This window comes from Molothrus ater, chromosome 25 (assembly GCF_012460135.2).
Source record: "Molothrus ater isolate BHLD 08-10-18 breed brown headed cowbird chromosome 25, BPBGC_Mater_1.1, whole genome shotgun sequence".
In the NCBI taxonomy this organism is placed as follows: domain Eukaryota; kingdom Metazoa; phylum Chordata; class Aves; order Passeriformes; family Icteridae; genus Molothrus; species Molothrus ater.
In genome coordinates, this window is record NC_050502.2 from 6033010 (window position 1) to 6046989 (window position 13980).

Below are 13980 nucleotides of genomic sequence, written 5' to 3' on the forward strand. Positions count from 1 at the left end.
GCACCACAGTGTTCCCAGCTCACACCTCGGCCCTTCCACCCTCACAAACCCGAGGGGACAGAAACAGCCCCCTGAAACACCTCAAACATCCCCTGAAATGCCTCAAACATCCCCTGAAACAACCCCCCTGAAACACCTCAAACAACCCTGAAACACCTCAAACATCCCCTGAAACATCTCCCTGAAACACCTCAAACAACCCCTGAAACACCTCAAACATCCCCTGAAACACCTCAAACATCCCCCTGAAACAACCCCCTGAAACACCTCAAACAACCCCTGAAACATCTCCCTGAAACACCTCAAACATCCCTGAAATGCCTCAAACATCCCCTGAAACACCTCAAACATCCCCCCTGAAACACCTCAAACATCCCTGATACAACCCCCTGAAACACCTCAAACATCCCCCTGAAACACCTCAAACAACCCCTGAAACATCTCCCTGAAACACCTCAAACATCCCCTGAAACACCTCAAACATCCCCTGACACACCTCAAACCAACTGCACTGACCATTGCTGCTGATGCAATAACGCGTCCATCCCTTCCTGCCCTGCTGCTGCTCCTTTTCCTATCCCCACTTGGTTTTATCACATCCCCTTGTTTAATTTAGCCACAGAGGCTTCCTCATGTGAGGAGTGGGATTCTCCAGGCTCTGAGCTGAGTCTCAGAGTGATTCTGTGCAGCCTGACAGGTTCCTGCCCTGCTCCTGCTCCTTTTCCTATCCCCACTTGGTTTTATCACATCCACCTTGTTTAATGTTAGCCACAGAGGCTTCCTCATGTGAGGATCTGGATTCTCCGGGGTGATTCTGTTCAGGGCTCCTGCCTTGCTGCTGCCCACCCCGTGCCTGCCCAGCTCTGGCACGGGCTAGGAGTGATGCAGGGCTGCTGGCAGAGCAGCTCCCAGCTCCCTGTGATCAGCTAATTAGCTCTCTGTGCTATTATTGTGTCGTCATGGTGAATCTGCCCACTCCTCCGATCCGAGAGGGGAGAATGGGGGAAGCTGTAATTAGAGGGAATCTCATTAGGAGCTGCTTCATCTCGTCAGGCTCCCCCACGCCCTGGAGTACAATTGGAGTTCATTGCCTCAGAACAGTCCCAGGCATGGCCCCAGTGAGGATGGGGCACTCAGCCCTGGCTGAGGTTCCTGTCCTGCTGCCATCAAACTCCCCAGGGAATCCAAACCCCTCCAGGTTCTGCAGGTCAGCAGCTGCAGGTTGCCTGAACAAGGATCAGGTGTTTATTTAAGGGATGATATTCCAGGATGATATTCCAGGGCTGACCCCACACCTCTGCTGTTCCCCGTCTCCATCTGAGGCAGCAATTTGGCATCTTTGTTTGGGATGTGGAGGAAATATTGATGGATTAGTTACACTGCTTAACACCCGAGGGCTGAGCTGCGCTGGAAGGTTCTGGAATGCCCTGGGCACCATCCTGGGATGGATCCAGAGCAAGCCCTGCTGATAACCCAATGTGCTCCCACACCTGAGCACCCACAGCTCCCACACGCAAGAACCTCTCGGCTTTTGGATGAGAAATTCACCTCCAGGGATCTCGGCTCTCCCAGGAACTTCCTCAGCTCCTCCTGGGCAGCCCGGGTGAGGATCTGGGAGGCAGAATCCCTCTGGATGCCAGGCTGCCACCCAGGCTGTGCCCGCCCCAGCAGGGTGGGCAGGGCTGTGTACTGGTACACACAGATGTAAACCACACATCTCTTTTTTAACTAAGCCCCAGGAAAACCCATTAAACCCTGCAAATGTCAACTCTGTGTTTACACTGCTGGGGAAAAAGCAAATTTGCCATGGAAATCCCAGCAGAGATTGATGGCTGTGCAAGTTCCTCAGCAGGGAGGTGTGAGCAGACCCTCGCCTTGCTCTGCCCTGAGGATCCCAGAACATTTTTAGGAGTTTGAGGCACCTGCAGCAGTGGCTACAATAAAAGCAATGCAGGTCTGTGTAAAGAGAAAGGAGAGATTTCATATAAATGTTCCATTTTCTTCAGAGCAGCCAGGTTGGGGGGCAGGTGACCAACATAAGCATATTTCCATCCCAGTGGTGTTTCACTATGATTTTCAGAGCAGTTACCACTGGAACAGCATTAAAATGAAATAACGAACAGCACTGACACCGATGAATCCTCCCTTGCCATGCAAGCCTCCATCACAATAAAAGAGAAGATGTTTTCATGCAATAAAGGAGGCAGCCTTAGGGGCTCCCAGATGGATTTTTGCACGTTCAGCTCCAGCAGATCCATACTGGGATGGGAGCAGGGGGTGCTGCAGGAGCCTGGGCTGTCTCTTACTGTTGGAATTCGCAGGTCTGGTTCCCCAGGAGCACGGAGACGCGGCTGCCAGCGCCCAGGTGGTGGCCAGAGATGGTCACCATGGTCCCTCCCGACTCCGGGCCACGGCTGGGGCTCAGGAAATTCACAGCTGGAGTCTGCAGGGAGGAAAGGACAGCTCAGGGCCCCTGCTGCAGCCAGGGAGCTGCTGCGGGGGGCTCTGCCAGGGCAGGACATCCCTGGAGCAGCCTGGGGTAGTGGAAGGTGTCCTGCCCATGGCAGGGGTGGGACAGGGCCTTTGAGGATCCCTTCCAACCCAAACCAATCTGTGATTCCTTTATCACTGCTCTGGGGCTACAAAGCTGGATACGAACACTGTGGGAGCCCTGGTTAATCCAGAGTGAGCTCTCAATCCTGCAAGGTGTGCTTGTTGAGAGAGCCACCAAAAACTGAGCAACACCGGGGGAAAGCCCCAGAAAAAACCCAGCAATTCCTCTGGAGCTGGAGCCCCTGAGTGTGCCAGGCTCAGTGCTGGGCACACACGAGCTGTCCCCAGCAGGGCACTCACCACGAACACGAACTTGGGCCACCAAAAACTGAACAACACCAGGGGGAAAGCCCCAGAAAAAAAACAGCAATTCCAGGACTGTCCTCGGGAGCTGAAGCCCCTCTGTGTGCCAGGCTCAGCTCCAGGGGACACAAGTGCTGTCCCCAGCAGGGCACTCACCACGAACATGAACTGCTGCGCTGACTTGGCCGTGAACTCGGGCACCAGAAACTGAGCAACACCGGGGGAAAGCCCCAGAAAAACCCCAGCAATTCCTCTGGAGCTGGAGCCCTGAGTGTGCCAGGCTCAGTGCTGGGCACACACGAGCTGTCCCCAGCAGGGCACTCACCACGAACACGTAGTGCTGCGCTGACTTGGCCGTGAACTCGGGCTTGCACTCTCCGATGCACAGGAGCACTGGGCCGGAGCTGATCCCTGGAAGCGCCTGCCCCATTTCACAGACGATCCTGGAAGCACAAATGCCTCAGTGGAGCTTTGGCAGGAGGTGCCAGCAGTGCCCTGCTCAGCTCCACGCTGCCATTATTTCTCCTTTCTCCCCCCCCCCCCCCCTTTAACTTTGATATCTGCCTCTTTGGAAGGAGTTAATTACTGAGTCTATTTTTACCCTGTGCAGTAATTTAAAGGAAAAAAAATCAAAATTAGACATAATTATTACAAGCTGTAAACTCCAGAGCAAAGCAGAGCACTAATGGCAATATATTAGCCAGTAGCAAAGTGAGTGCGAAGTCCTCAGAGTAACAGATGAGTTCATTAAGGGAACAGCTCACACTGCAGACTCCCAGTTAATCACAACTGGAGAAACCTGCTGGGGGATGATCGAGACAGCCCTGGAGAGCAGCTTCTGCTGGGGGACAGGGCTGGCTGCCACAAACACACTGGTGCTGGTCACAGAGCTTGTCCCTGTGCTCCTGGTGGGGTGCAGCTCAGCGCCGTGGGCACGTCCTGAGGCTGGCAAAGCTGCAGGGCCAGGGAGAGCAGCTGGGGTTCACCACAGATGATGATGAACAACCCCAAAAGCCCAGGGCAAAGCTGCAGGGCCAGGGAGAGCTGCTGGGCTGACCGTGGCTGCTCACTGAGGATGAACAACCCCCCAGCTCCCAGGGCACAGGGGATGTGTGACACCAGCTGGGGATGGGATCAAGCGGATGCCAGGCGTGCCAGCAGGTCTGGGGGAGGTTTTCAGAGGGGCATCAGCTGGCAGGGCCTCCAGATGGACCTGCATGCTGCTTGCTGCCACAGCAATGCTGGGAGGATCAATTCGAGAGCATCCCTGCAGGCTCTGGGAAGCTGAGGGTGGGAGGAACCTGCCCCAGAGTGGGAATCTGAGAGGGGGATTGGAGATGGGGGATTGGCCTCAGGGAGGACAAGCTGAAGGCAGGAGTGACCTGCCTGAGGCAGGAGGTGCAGCTCCATCTCTGGGGGGATCTGACCCTGGGAGTGGGAGCAGAGAAGGGCCAGAGCAGCCTCTGCCTGCTGAGGCTGAAGGGGAAGGGAGCTCTCCCTCCTCTGCCCATCACACACAAAGACAGAAAAGGCCCCAGTTTGGGGAGGCAGTGTTTGAGCTGCCTTCAGCAGCAATAAATTCACTGCAAATAAAAAATAATATAAACCACGAAGACTGAAGGAAAAAAAGAAGCTGCTGTGCACAGGTGATGCCAGGAGGGCCTGATGAAATACACACATGCTGGTAAAGAGCTGGAACGTGCACGTCCTCGTTGCTGCACATCAAAAGGGGCTGCCTGGAGAGACTGCCTTTGGAGAGCAGGGATTGAAGCCTCTCAGCTCCCAGCCTTCCTCTGCCACGTGCTCCTCGCTCTGCCTTTCAAGCAGACATTGCCCCTGCACCTCTCTGCCTGTTATTCCTTCACCTCCTCCTCCTCCTCCTCCTGCAGACTGGCAGCAGGGGAGAGGAGCCCACTCTGAGCTCGGGGCAAACAAAGCCTGGGGGTGATTCCTGGCACCCCAAGGGCAGGAGAGGAGAGGGGAGGTTCTCTTTGCCAAGGAAACACCAAACACTCAACTCCAGCAGCTGCAGCCCAGCCCGGGCAGGGATGGGTGTGGGACAGGGCACAAGTGACCGGGCACACCTGGTCCCGAGCCCTGCTCAAAGCCAAATCCCCAGCAGGCACCTTGTTACAAAATGATGCATTCGGCGGAGCTGTAGGGTGCTGATTGCCGGGCTAAGTGGCCCTTTCACCAACATTAACCTAATTGCTGGCTGATAGATTGCGGGGCTGGAGCATATGGCAGAGTCATTACAGTCCTGGAATTCAGTCTGCCCACAGAACCCTTAAGAGGGCCCTTTTATCTGTATTCATCTTTAAAAGGCAGCTCTCATGCTAACGCTTGCTGTTATCTGCCCAGGGTAAATGTTTTAATGATGTTAACAAACTTTGAAAGCTCAAGAGCCGTAATTAGAGTCATGATTATAAAATCAGGGTTTCATACCATCAAAGGGGGATAATTTCATAATCTTCCATCCTTTATTTGAAAAATAAAATATAGCAAAGTACTGCTCAGAGAAACAGCCCCAACTGCTTGCAGTGATGGGGTATTGGTGCCATCCCTGCAGCAGCCCCAGGCACCCTTCACCCCATGATCCCAAATTCCATCTGCACTGCCCCTCGCTGCTCCAGAGGGGTCAGCAATGCCCCTCCTGCCTTACAGATGGGCAAAGAAACGCCAGGAATGGACAAAACCCAACCAACTCCACCACATGCTGCTGGTGACGGGTCCTGGGCCTGCTGGGGTCTGAGAGGGAGCCACCGAATGGATTTCCCAGCTGAGGAAAATGCATTTCCCAGCAGAGGAGGAAGCTGGGGCAGATCTGTGCTCCTGGGACCACCCACGGGACCTTGGCCAGCTCCACACTCACAGTCCTACTGCCCAGGCCACCACCCTGGTCCCAGCAGGAGGTGACACAACCCAAGAGGAGACATCACCTCTTTCTCCTGTCCCACCCAGCACAGATGTCCCCAGACACCCCCTGAGCACCGCGGCTCCCCCAGCCCAGCCCAGCCCCGAGCGGCTGCCACGCCGAGGGGTTCCTTTGCCTGTCCCCTGTCCCAGGCCTGCTCTCTAATTTCGGGCTGACATTTTTCTCAGTGAAACAAATGGATTGACTGCAGGGGAGCCCGCTCGGAGCGCGGGGCTGTCAGCGCCTCGCCCGCCTAACAAATGGCAGCTGCAGCCTCGGCGCCGGCGGAATTCCAAGTGGGATGGGGAGGCAGCAGCAGCAGCAAGGTGCTCATCAGCAAAGGTGCTTAGCCAAGCAGGAACCGCGGTGTGCAAGGAAACAGAACATTTAATGCAAGCTTAAAGCGCTGCTTAACCCCTGCAGAGAGAGTCCAGAGTGTGGGGATGTGCGGGGATGTGCGGGATCCCTTCCCATGCTCCACAGTCCTTCCTGGTGAGGTTTTGGCCTCCTGAGCGTTGGCTGGAGGTCAGGGAGTGTGGGAATCTACAAAATCAGAGGGTTTGGGGAAAGCTGCAAGATGCAGGCCTCAGAGACAGCAGAACTGTGAGCAGAGCTCTGCTGCAGCCATGAGATTGGTCAGCAGAAAAATGATTTAAACTGTAGAAAAGCAAAGACACATAGAACAATGGTCTGTGTATTAACACTTGTCTGAATAGCTCTCTAAGCTACAGAAAAGTTTATCTAGTGAGGTATTAAGAAGGTTAAAGCTTAATAATGGAGCTCTGTGCATTGTGTTTTAAGGCTTACAAGTAGGTATTGTATTTGAAATAAGCGAGCATTGTTTTAACCAAAGGTACCTGTGCTTTTAAGTGGTTGGATAGAACTACTGTCAATGTGCTTTTGCTTTGTGTGATTGGTCAAGAAGCTTATAAAGTGAGTTGTAACATTGAGTTCTGTGTCTGCTACCTAGAACGTGAGCTGCTGGCATCTTCCCATTGTCACAATCACATAATGGGCTGATGCTGGAAAATCAAACAGCTCAAGGCAGTTCCACAGCAGCCCCGTCCCGTTCGTGTCTGTAAACAGCCCCCAACCAGCATCAAGGGAGGAGCTCTGGGGGGTGCCCAGAGGAGGGGACAGGTGAGGGGACAGGTGACGGGACAGGGGAGGGGACACTCACTGCTCGGCCACGACGTAGTGCTCGGGCAGGGGCGTGCACTGCACCCCGGCCACCTGCACGCCCTGCGCGATCTCCGAGAAGTCCAGGCCCAGGTTCACCCCACGGATGGTCACCCTGGTCCCTCCTTCCGGGGGCCCCGACACCGTCAGGATCTGCAGGGAGACAGGACAAGGTGAGGACATGGGGTGGTGTTTGAGGGTCCCCAGGACCAGGTGAGAATCTTGACTCCATGTTTCAGAAGGCTGATATTATATTATATTATATTATATTATATTATATTATATTATATTATATTATATTATATTATATTATATTATATTATATTATTTATATATATTATATTATATTATATTATATTATATTATATTATATTATATTATATTATATTATATATATTATTCATATCGTATCAATAATATCACAATGATATATTAAAACTGTACTAAAAGTAATGGAGAGAAAGGATTTCATCAGAAGGCTAGAAAGGAATGAATAATGAAATCTTGTGACTGACCAGAGAGTCTGACACAGCTGGACTGGGATTGGTCATTAAATAAAAACAATTCACAAGGAACCAATCAAAGCTGCACCTGTTGGTGAGCAAGCTCCAAACCACATTCCAAGCAATCAGATCATTATTGTTTCCATTGCTTTTCTGAGGCTTCTCAGGAGTAAAAGCCTAGCGAAAGGATTTTCATGAAATATCTCAGTGACAGTGACATCCCCACCACGCCCCTTCTTCAGCCCCATCCCTGGTTTGGAACCTCTCCTGCTGCTGCCAGACCAGCCAGGGCCGCCCCTCGTGGCTCTTCTGGGTGTTCTGGAGGAGCCCAAGGATGCTGAAATCCATCCAAGCCCTGCTCCAAGAGAGGACTCCAAGGTCCCTGAGCTGGCCAAGAGCAGTGGGCAGTGCCATTCCCAGAAACCCTTGCAGAGGGACACACCTGGCTCCTGTCTCCATCCAGAACAGGGTAAGTCACCTTCCAGAAGCAGCCTGGTGATTGGAGAACTTTGCCTTCTGCCTTGGCTGTTCTCTGAATGTTAAATGTCACATTTTATTAGTGACTTGGCACCTCAAATGACTTAAAAACGTTACAGGCTGAGGTGTGTGCTTTCAAGCTGCCTGTTTATAGCCTGCCTCAGCCATAATCATCCCTGCTTCCCTGGACTTGCACTAAGGACAATCTCCTCTTCAATTAGGAGTATAAATTTCAATAATGCATGGTCACAAAATTTGGACCCAGGACTCTCAGACAGTTATCCTGAATCTGCCACCGCTCTGTTGTTGCTCTTGGGTGAGTTTCTAATCTTCCCTGTGCTGCAGTTATTAATAAATAAACACAATCCATAATAATGCAATTTAATTAATTTAATGGATAAATCTTGTTTATGCTTCTTTGTTCCACCCTTGTCTCTGGCAAAAAGCTTGAGCTCTTCAGAACCTTTTCCTCGCTGTTTCCAGATGGATGGGTGGTTTTTTCCACCTCCTCAGGAGGGAGAAACGTGGCCAAACACCAGTACCCCATCCCAGTGACCTGCCCCACAGCAGCCCTCATGGGACACCCCTGTCCCCATCACTTCTGTGCTTCCCAGTTCCCCAAAGCATCTCCAAAAAGACACCCAAGGTCTTCAAGAAGGAATCCCACCATCCCCACTAAACCAATGGCCACGTCCACTTGGTTTAACACTACCAGGGTGACTCCAGCACTTCCCTGGGCTTTCTGTCCCATTTTTGGCTGAGGTTGTCCCAGCTCCATGCACCCACCAAGCCACCCCCTCCTTCCTCCACATCCTTTAATTCCCACCTCACTCTCCCTCCCCGCCTGCTGCAGGTTTTTAATTTATTCACCACGCACTGCCTGTTGTGCTGCTGTTCCCTGTAACTCACACCATGGCCTGTCTTGTACCATTTAGCTCTGGGAAGCTCGACGTGCTCATAAACCCACTACAAAACCAAGCTGGATTGTGTTACACCGAGTCCTGGAGGCCTGGTGGTGTTTACATCACTGCTGGGGAATCACCTGAACTTGGCTGACAGTTACAACTGTCCTTTGCAGCTCTGGATGATGTTAAAATGCATTTACTGGGGCACTTACTCTGCTGTCTCGTTGTCTCATCACTGCTCAAAAAAAAAAGAAGTCACTGCTTGCCATTTCCTGAGCTGAGCAGAAGCAGCAGGGCTGAGAGGCCTCCCTGAACAAAGCCCAGCTGATGCTGTATTTTACAAATGTCCTGACCTGGAAAATCCCCAATATGGAGCTCCACTCGACCTAGATTTTAGTGGCCACTAATTGAACAGTTTTGAAGTAACTGTGCCATAAAGCAGCCCCAGGGTTAGAACAGATGCATTCAATTAATTACAGCTGGAGAGATTCAGTCAAAATTGCAGAAAGAAGATAAGTCTTAAAGGTCCCGGTGCACCCAGAGCTGGGCACCCTCCGAGCAGCATCCTGAGCTTCTCATTGGGGTGAGCGTGGGGCACCTCCAGCACAGCCAGCCCTGGTCTGCCTTAATCCCAGCTGGGAGCTGCAGGGCTGCCAGTCCAGATTTCTGATCTGAGACAGACAGGATTAGCAAGAAATATTCCCCAATTTCAAGAAAATCACTTCACCAGACTGGCTTTTCACTTGGAGCTCTGTGGAGGATGAAAAGGAGCTGCAAAGGACAGCTGAGAAAGAGCAAGGCCATTCCAGGAATTGGACATTTGCTGTTTAGGAATCTGCACCTCTGCTGGAAGTTTTTTCAGGTTGTTTGCTAAACTGAAGCAGCTTGAAAGTCACTGAGATCTGAGCGGGGTGTGGGAGGCAGAATTATCCTGAGCAGGTCACCTCTCCCCACTGCAGAGACAAATCCCAACCCTGCAACAAGGGTGGGCAGGATCAGGTGTGCAGCCCTGTGTTAGCCCTGAAATGGGCTGGGTACAGGGATGAGGGGGTGGCAGCAGCTCCATCACCCTCACACCCTGCCCTTGGTCAGGGAAGGGCTGCAGGTGCTCCAGAGCACTTCTCTTATTGCTGCTTTTTACCTGAAACCAAGGTGGGGACCCCAAGGCTGGGATGCAAGGGATCCCCCAGGCTGGGATCCAAGGGATCCCTGAGGTTGGGATTGAAGAGATCCCCAAGGTTGGAACCCAAGGGATCCCCCAGGTTGGGATCCAAGGGATCCCATGGATCCAGGAGCCCCAGCCCAGTGCCAGAACCTTCCCCCTGCAGCCTGCAGGAGACACAGCTCCAGCAATGAGGATAAATGTTCTCAGTGTCATGTCTTGCTGCTCGAATCTTTCAGCATTTCTGACATGAAGCAACATTTTGCCTGCAGAAGAAGTCAGAGAGGAGCTGGGGCTGGAGCTGCTGGGGCTTTCCCTGCGGAGCTGCAGGGAACTCACAGCCCTGCACAGCGAGCCCTTGGCATCTGCTGGGCTGCACAGAGACCCCAATCAGCGGCACAGCCCCTGCCCCCTCCCCAAACCCATCCACCTCCGTCCTCTTTGTGCTTTTTTGCCGCTGCTCCGAGCCCTGGATCCCGGCTGATGAGCCCAGCGGGGAGGCAGCACATGAGCATTGTCATCCCGGCATGATCCCTCCTTGTCTCTGCCTCAGCTGATGGCACATTCAGAGCCTAATTGTTATCTCAGCAGAGCAACTCCATTATTCAGCCTGACACTGCCCCCCCTTCAGCTGTTTGTTGCGCTGATGTTATATTAATGAGGCCTGCAAATAAATGAATAGGAGATCAGAGCGCCGCTTGTTCGCCAGAAAACTGATTTTTATTTATTTATTGCTAAGGCCACGGGCCGGGTGGAAGTTTGAAGCGGCTGAGGGGACATTGCTGGGGAGGGCTGGACCTCTCAGTCAGTGAGAGGACTGCAAATACCCCACTGCTCATTTACTTTTAGAACTATTAAGACACAACCTCCTTATTTATGCATCCCCCGAAGGCACTGGCGCCTGGGAGCCAGGCCCTTGACCTCAGCCTTGTCACAAAGAGTGAACCTGGCCAGATGAAGCAAAGGAGTGGAAACCAGCCCACATTAAAGGCTCTTTTACTCTGGGTAATCCAGGCTGCAATGTGAGCTCCAGTATGAGAGCAAACCCTGCTCCCCAGTCCTGTCACTGCTGGTGCCCAAGGGTTGGGGGACATGGCAGTGCCAGCCTGGACCTGTCAGGGCCAGGGCAGGGTGTCCTCCCATCTGTACAGCTCTGCAGCACTGGGCATGGCAAAATGGTGCCCAAAATCCTGAGAAAACTCAGCTACTGGGAAAGGACCCAGCAGCAACAAACGCTGGGAAGGTCTCATGGTCTCCTCCACAGTCTCACTCTGAGGGCTCAGACACAGACCTGGGGATGGAGTCAAGAAATCTGTAACAGCAGAGCTCTGCTCTTTTCTGCTTGGACAGAGCCCAAAAGTATTGCTTTCAAGTTGGACAGTGATAAAACACTTGGTGGCAGTGCCCTGCCTGCAGCCAGCTGCCAGAGCCAGCCTGGCACTGCTCACATTCGAGCCACTTGGTGGCTGGAGCACAGTGCTTTTCCCCCTTCTCTGCCCAGCTCAAGGAGGAGCAGATAAATAATTCCAAGATTTCTTTGACTTGACAACTTTCTGCATGGTTTATGGGGAAGCAAATCTCAGCAGAGGCTGTTTTGCTTCTTGTAGCACGACCTTGTGCAGCAAAACAGCACTTGGGCAAGAGAAATGTGGGTTCTGCCCAGTGGCAGGGCAAGGGGAAGAACCAGGGGAGCCTTTAAGGATCATTTTATCTCCTGGTAGCACAGCTGGGACTTGGAAAGCAAAGAGACCAACCAAGCAGGGAAAGGACAGGCTTCCAACCCTTTTTAGTGCTTTCCCATCCCTGCACAACCAACCACCAGCTCCACTCTGCCCTGTACAAAACACTGCATGAGAGAAACCCCTGCACGAGAGAAATCCTGCACAAGAGCAACACCTGCACAAGAGAAACTCCTGCCCAGCAAAGGTGCACCACTGCTGGCAAAGGGCCAAGAAATCCCAAAGTCTGGTAATGTCCCTGAGGATGGATGGACCCTCCTCAGCATCATCATTCTCCTGCCAGCCCCACCCAGCCCACAGACAGCAGCAGCCTCTGTGCTTCCTCCTCTCCTCCATAAAAGGAGGTTGATGCCTCCCTCCCACGGGATCTGAGCCAGTTTAGTTAAACCAGTGCAAAAACTAATTTAATTTAAGAGGAGACTTCCACACTTACTTGGGTTTTGATCCAGTTGGCAGATTTTGGGTGCTGAGCAGCACTGCCAGCAGCACTGGTGTAACAGACAACTCTGATCCTGCTTTGTTACACCTTTTGCAGTGTGGAAACACGCCCAGGGCAAGGGAGGCGTTTTTGGGGGATTTAATTACCTGAGAAACCCAAACCTTCCTTCGCTCCCACCTGACAGGAGTGTCACTCCTCATAGCAGCGTTAACAGAGCGAGTGCAGTTTCACTGCTGAAAATGCTCCTGGGACACATTTTGCATCCCTCAGTGGGCTGAACAGAAATATCAGAACCAGCAACTCCAGACTAATTAGCTCCCTGGTTTAATTAGCATTCCCACCGCAGTCCGTGGCGGTCACCACAGCGTGGGTGGGGCAGAGGCTGCACATTAAAAACATCCCAGAAAGTTCTGGAGTGTTTTGCCCACATTTCTCAGGGCTGGGCAGATTTTGGGGCAGCACAGGGGGAGCGTGGCAATCACACATCCTCTGAACACAGAGACACAGCGTTTCCCAGGATTTTCCTGGGGAAGGCTGTGAGAAAGCTCAGAGAGAGAATTAAAACAATTCTTACCTTCATTTGCTGCGCCTGTTATGCACACGTGGAATGGGTTATGGAGATTGTTTACCAAAGGGTGATTTCTTAATTGGACTCAGTGTTTGGATTCACTGACCAATGCTCTTCCCAGGGAGGTGGTAGAATCACCATCTCTGCGTGTGTTTAAAAAAAGACTGGACATGGCACTTGATGCTGTAGTCTAGCAGAGCAGTAGTATAATATGTATCTATATATAGTATATATCTATCATACAATATAGATATATAGATATAGATATCTATCTATATACCTATATATATATATGTATCTATATAGTATATATCTATATAGATATATACTATACAGATATATAGTATATATATACACTATATATCTCTAGTATATATATACTATATATCCACATACTATATATCTATATATCTATATATCTCTAGTATATATACTATATCTCTAGATATTATATATCTAGATAGATATATAGTATATATATATTTAGTATCTTATGACAGAATAAAGCATTTAATCAGCCTTCTGCAATCATGGAGCCAATGCCATCATCCCCGTCCGGGGCCTCGCTGGCACAGCAGGCAGGAGGGGCTGGGGCCGGGCTCACCTCGGTGATGCGCGGGTTGGAGCACTTGACGTTGTGTCCGGCCCAGTGGAGCCAGGGCAGGGCGCCCGGGGAGCTGCAGTGGGGCCGCAGGGTGCAGCGCCCCTCGCCGCTGCACCAGCCGCAGGCGAACCGCGGCTCGGCCTTGAGGCACAGCCCGCAGCTCTCGCGCTGCGCCGCGCACTTGTACAGGTGCACTGCGGGACAGGGACGGGGGTCAGCCAGGCAGGGGCTCCTGGGGGGGCAGGTGGGGCTGGGGGGTTCACTCGGGGTGCAGATGGGGCTGGGAGGTTCACTCGGGGTGCAGCTGGGGCTGGGGGGTTCACTCAGGGTATAGCTGGGACTGGGGATTCACTCGGGGTGCAGCTGGGACTGGAGGGGAAGCTGGGACTCGGGGTTCACTCGGGACTGGGGGGGATTCACTCAGGGTGCAGCTGGGACTGGGGGATTCCCTTGGGCTTCAGTTGGGGCTGGAGGGGCACCTGGGACTGAGGGGGATTCACTCAGGGTGCAGCTGGGACTGGGGGACTCACTTAGGACATGGCTGGGATTGTGAGATTCCCTCAGGATACAGCTGGGATATACCCTTGGGGTACAGGTGGGATTGAGGGATTTCCATGGGATGGACACAGTTGGG

The 13980-nt window shown here is 52.4% G+C and overlaps 1 protein-coding gene across 1 annotated transcript in view; it reads right to left on the reverse strand.

Annotated features, from left to right (window-relative positions):
* The window catches only part of PLXNA2 (plexin A2), a 171537-nt gene that overhangs the window by 62748 nt on the left and 94809 nt on the right, over positions 1-13980 (reverse strand). Inside the window, exons 12-15 of the mRNA XM_054517302.1 lie at positions 13347-13540; positions 6951-7102; positions 3182-3299; positions 2307-2443 (exon numbers count right to left, since the gene is read on the reverse strand). Coding sequence (XP_054373277.1) covers positions 2307-2443; positions 3182-3299; positions 6951-7102; positions 13347-13540 — 601 coding nt within the window. The remainder of the gene's footprint in view (positions 1-2306; positions 2444-3181; positions 3300-6950; positions 7103-13346; positions 13541-13980) is intronic.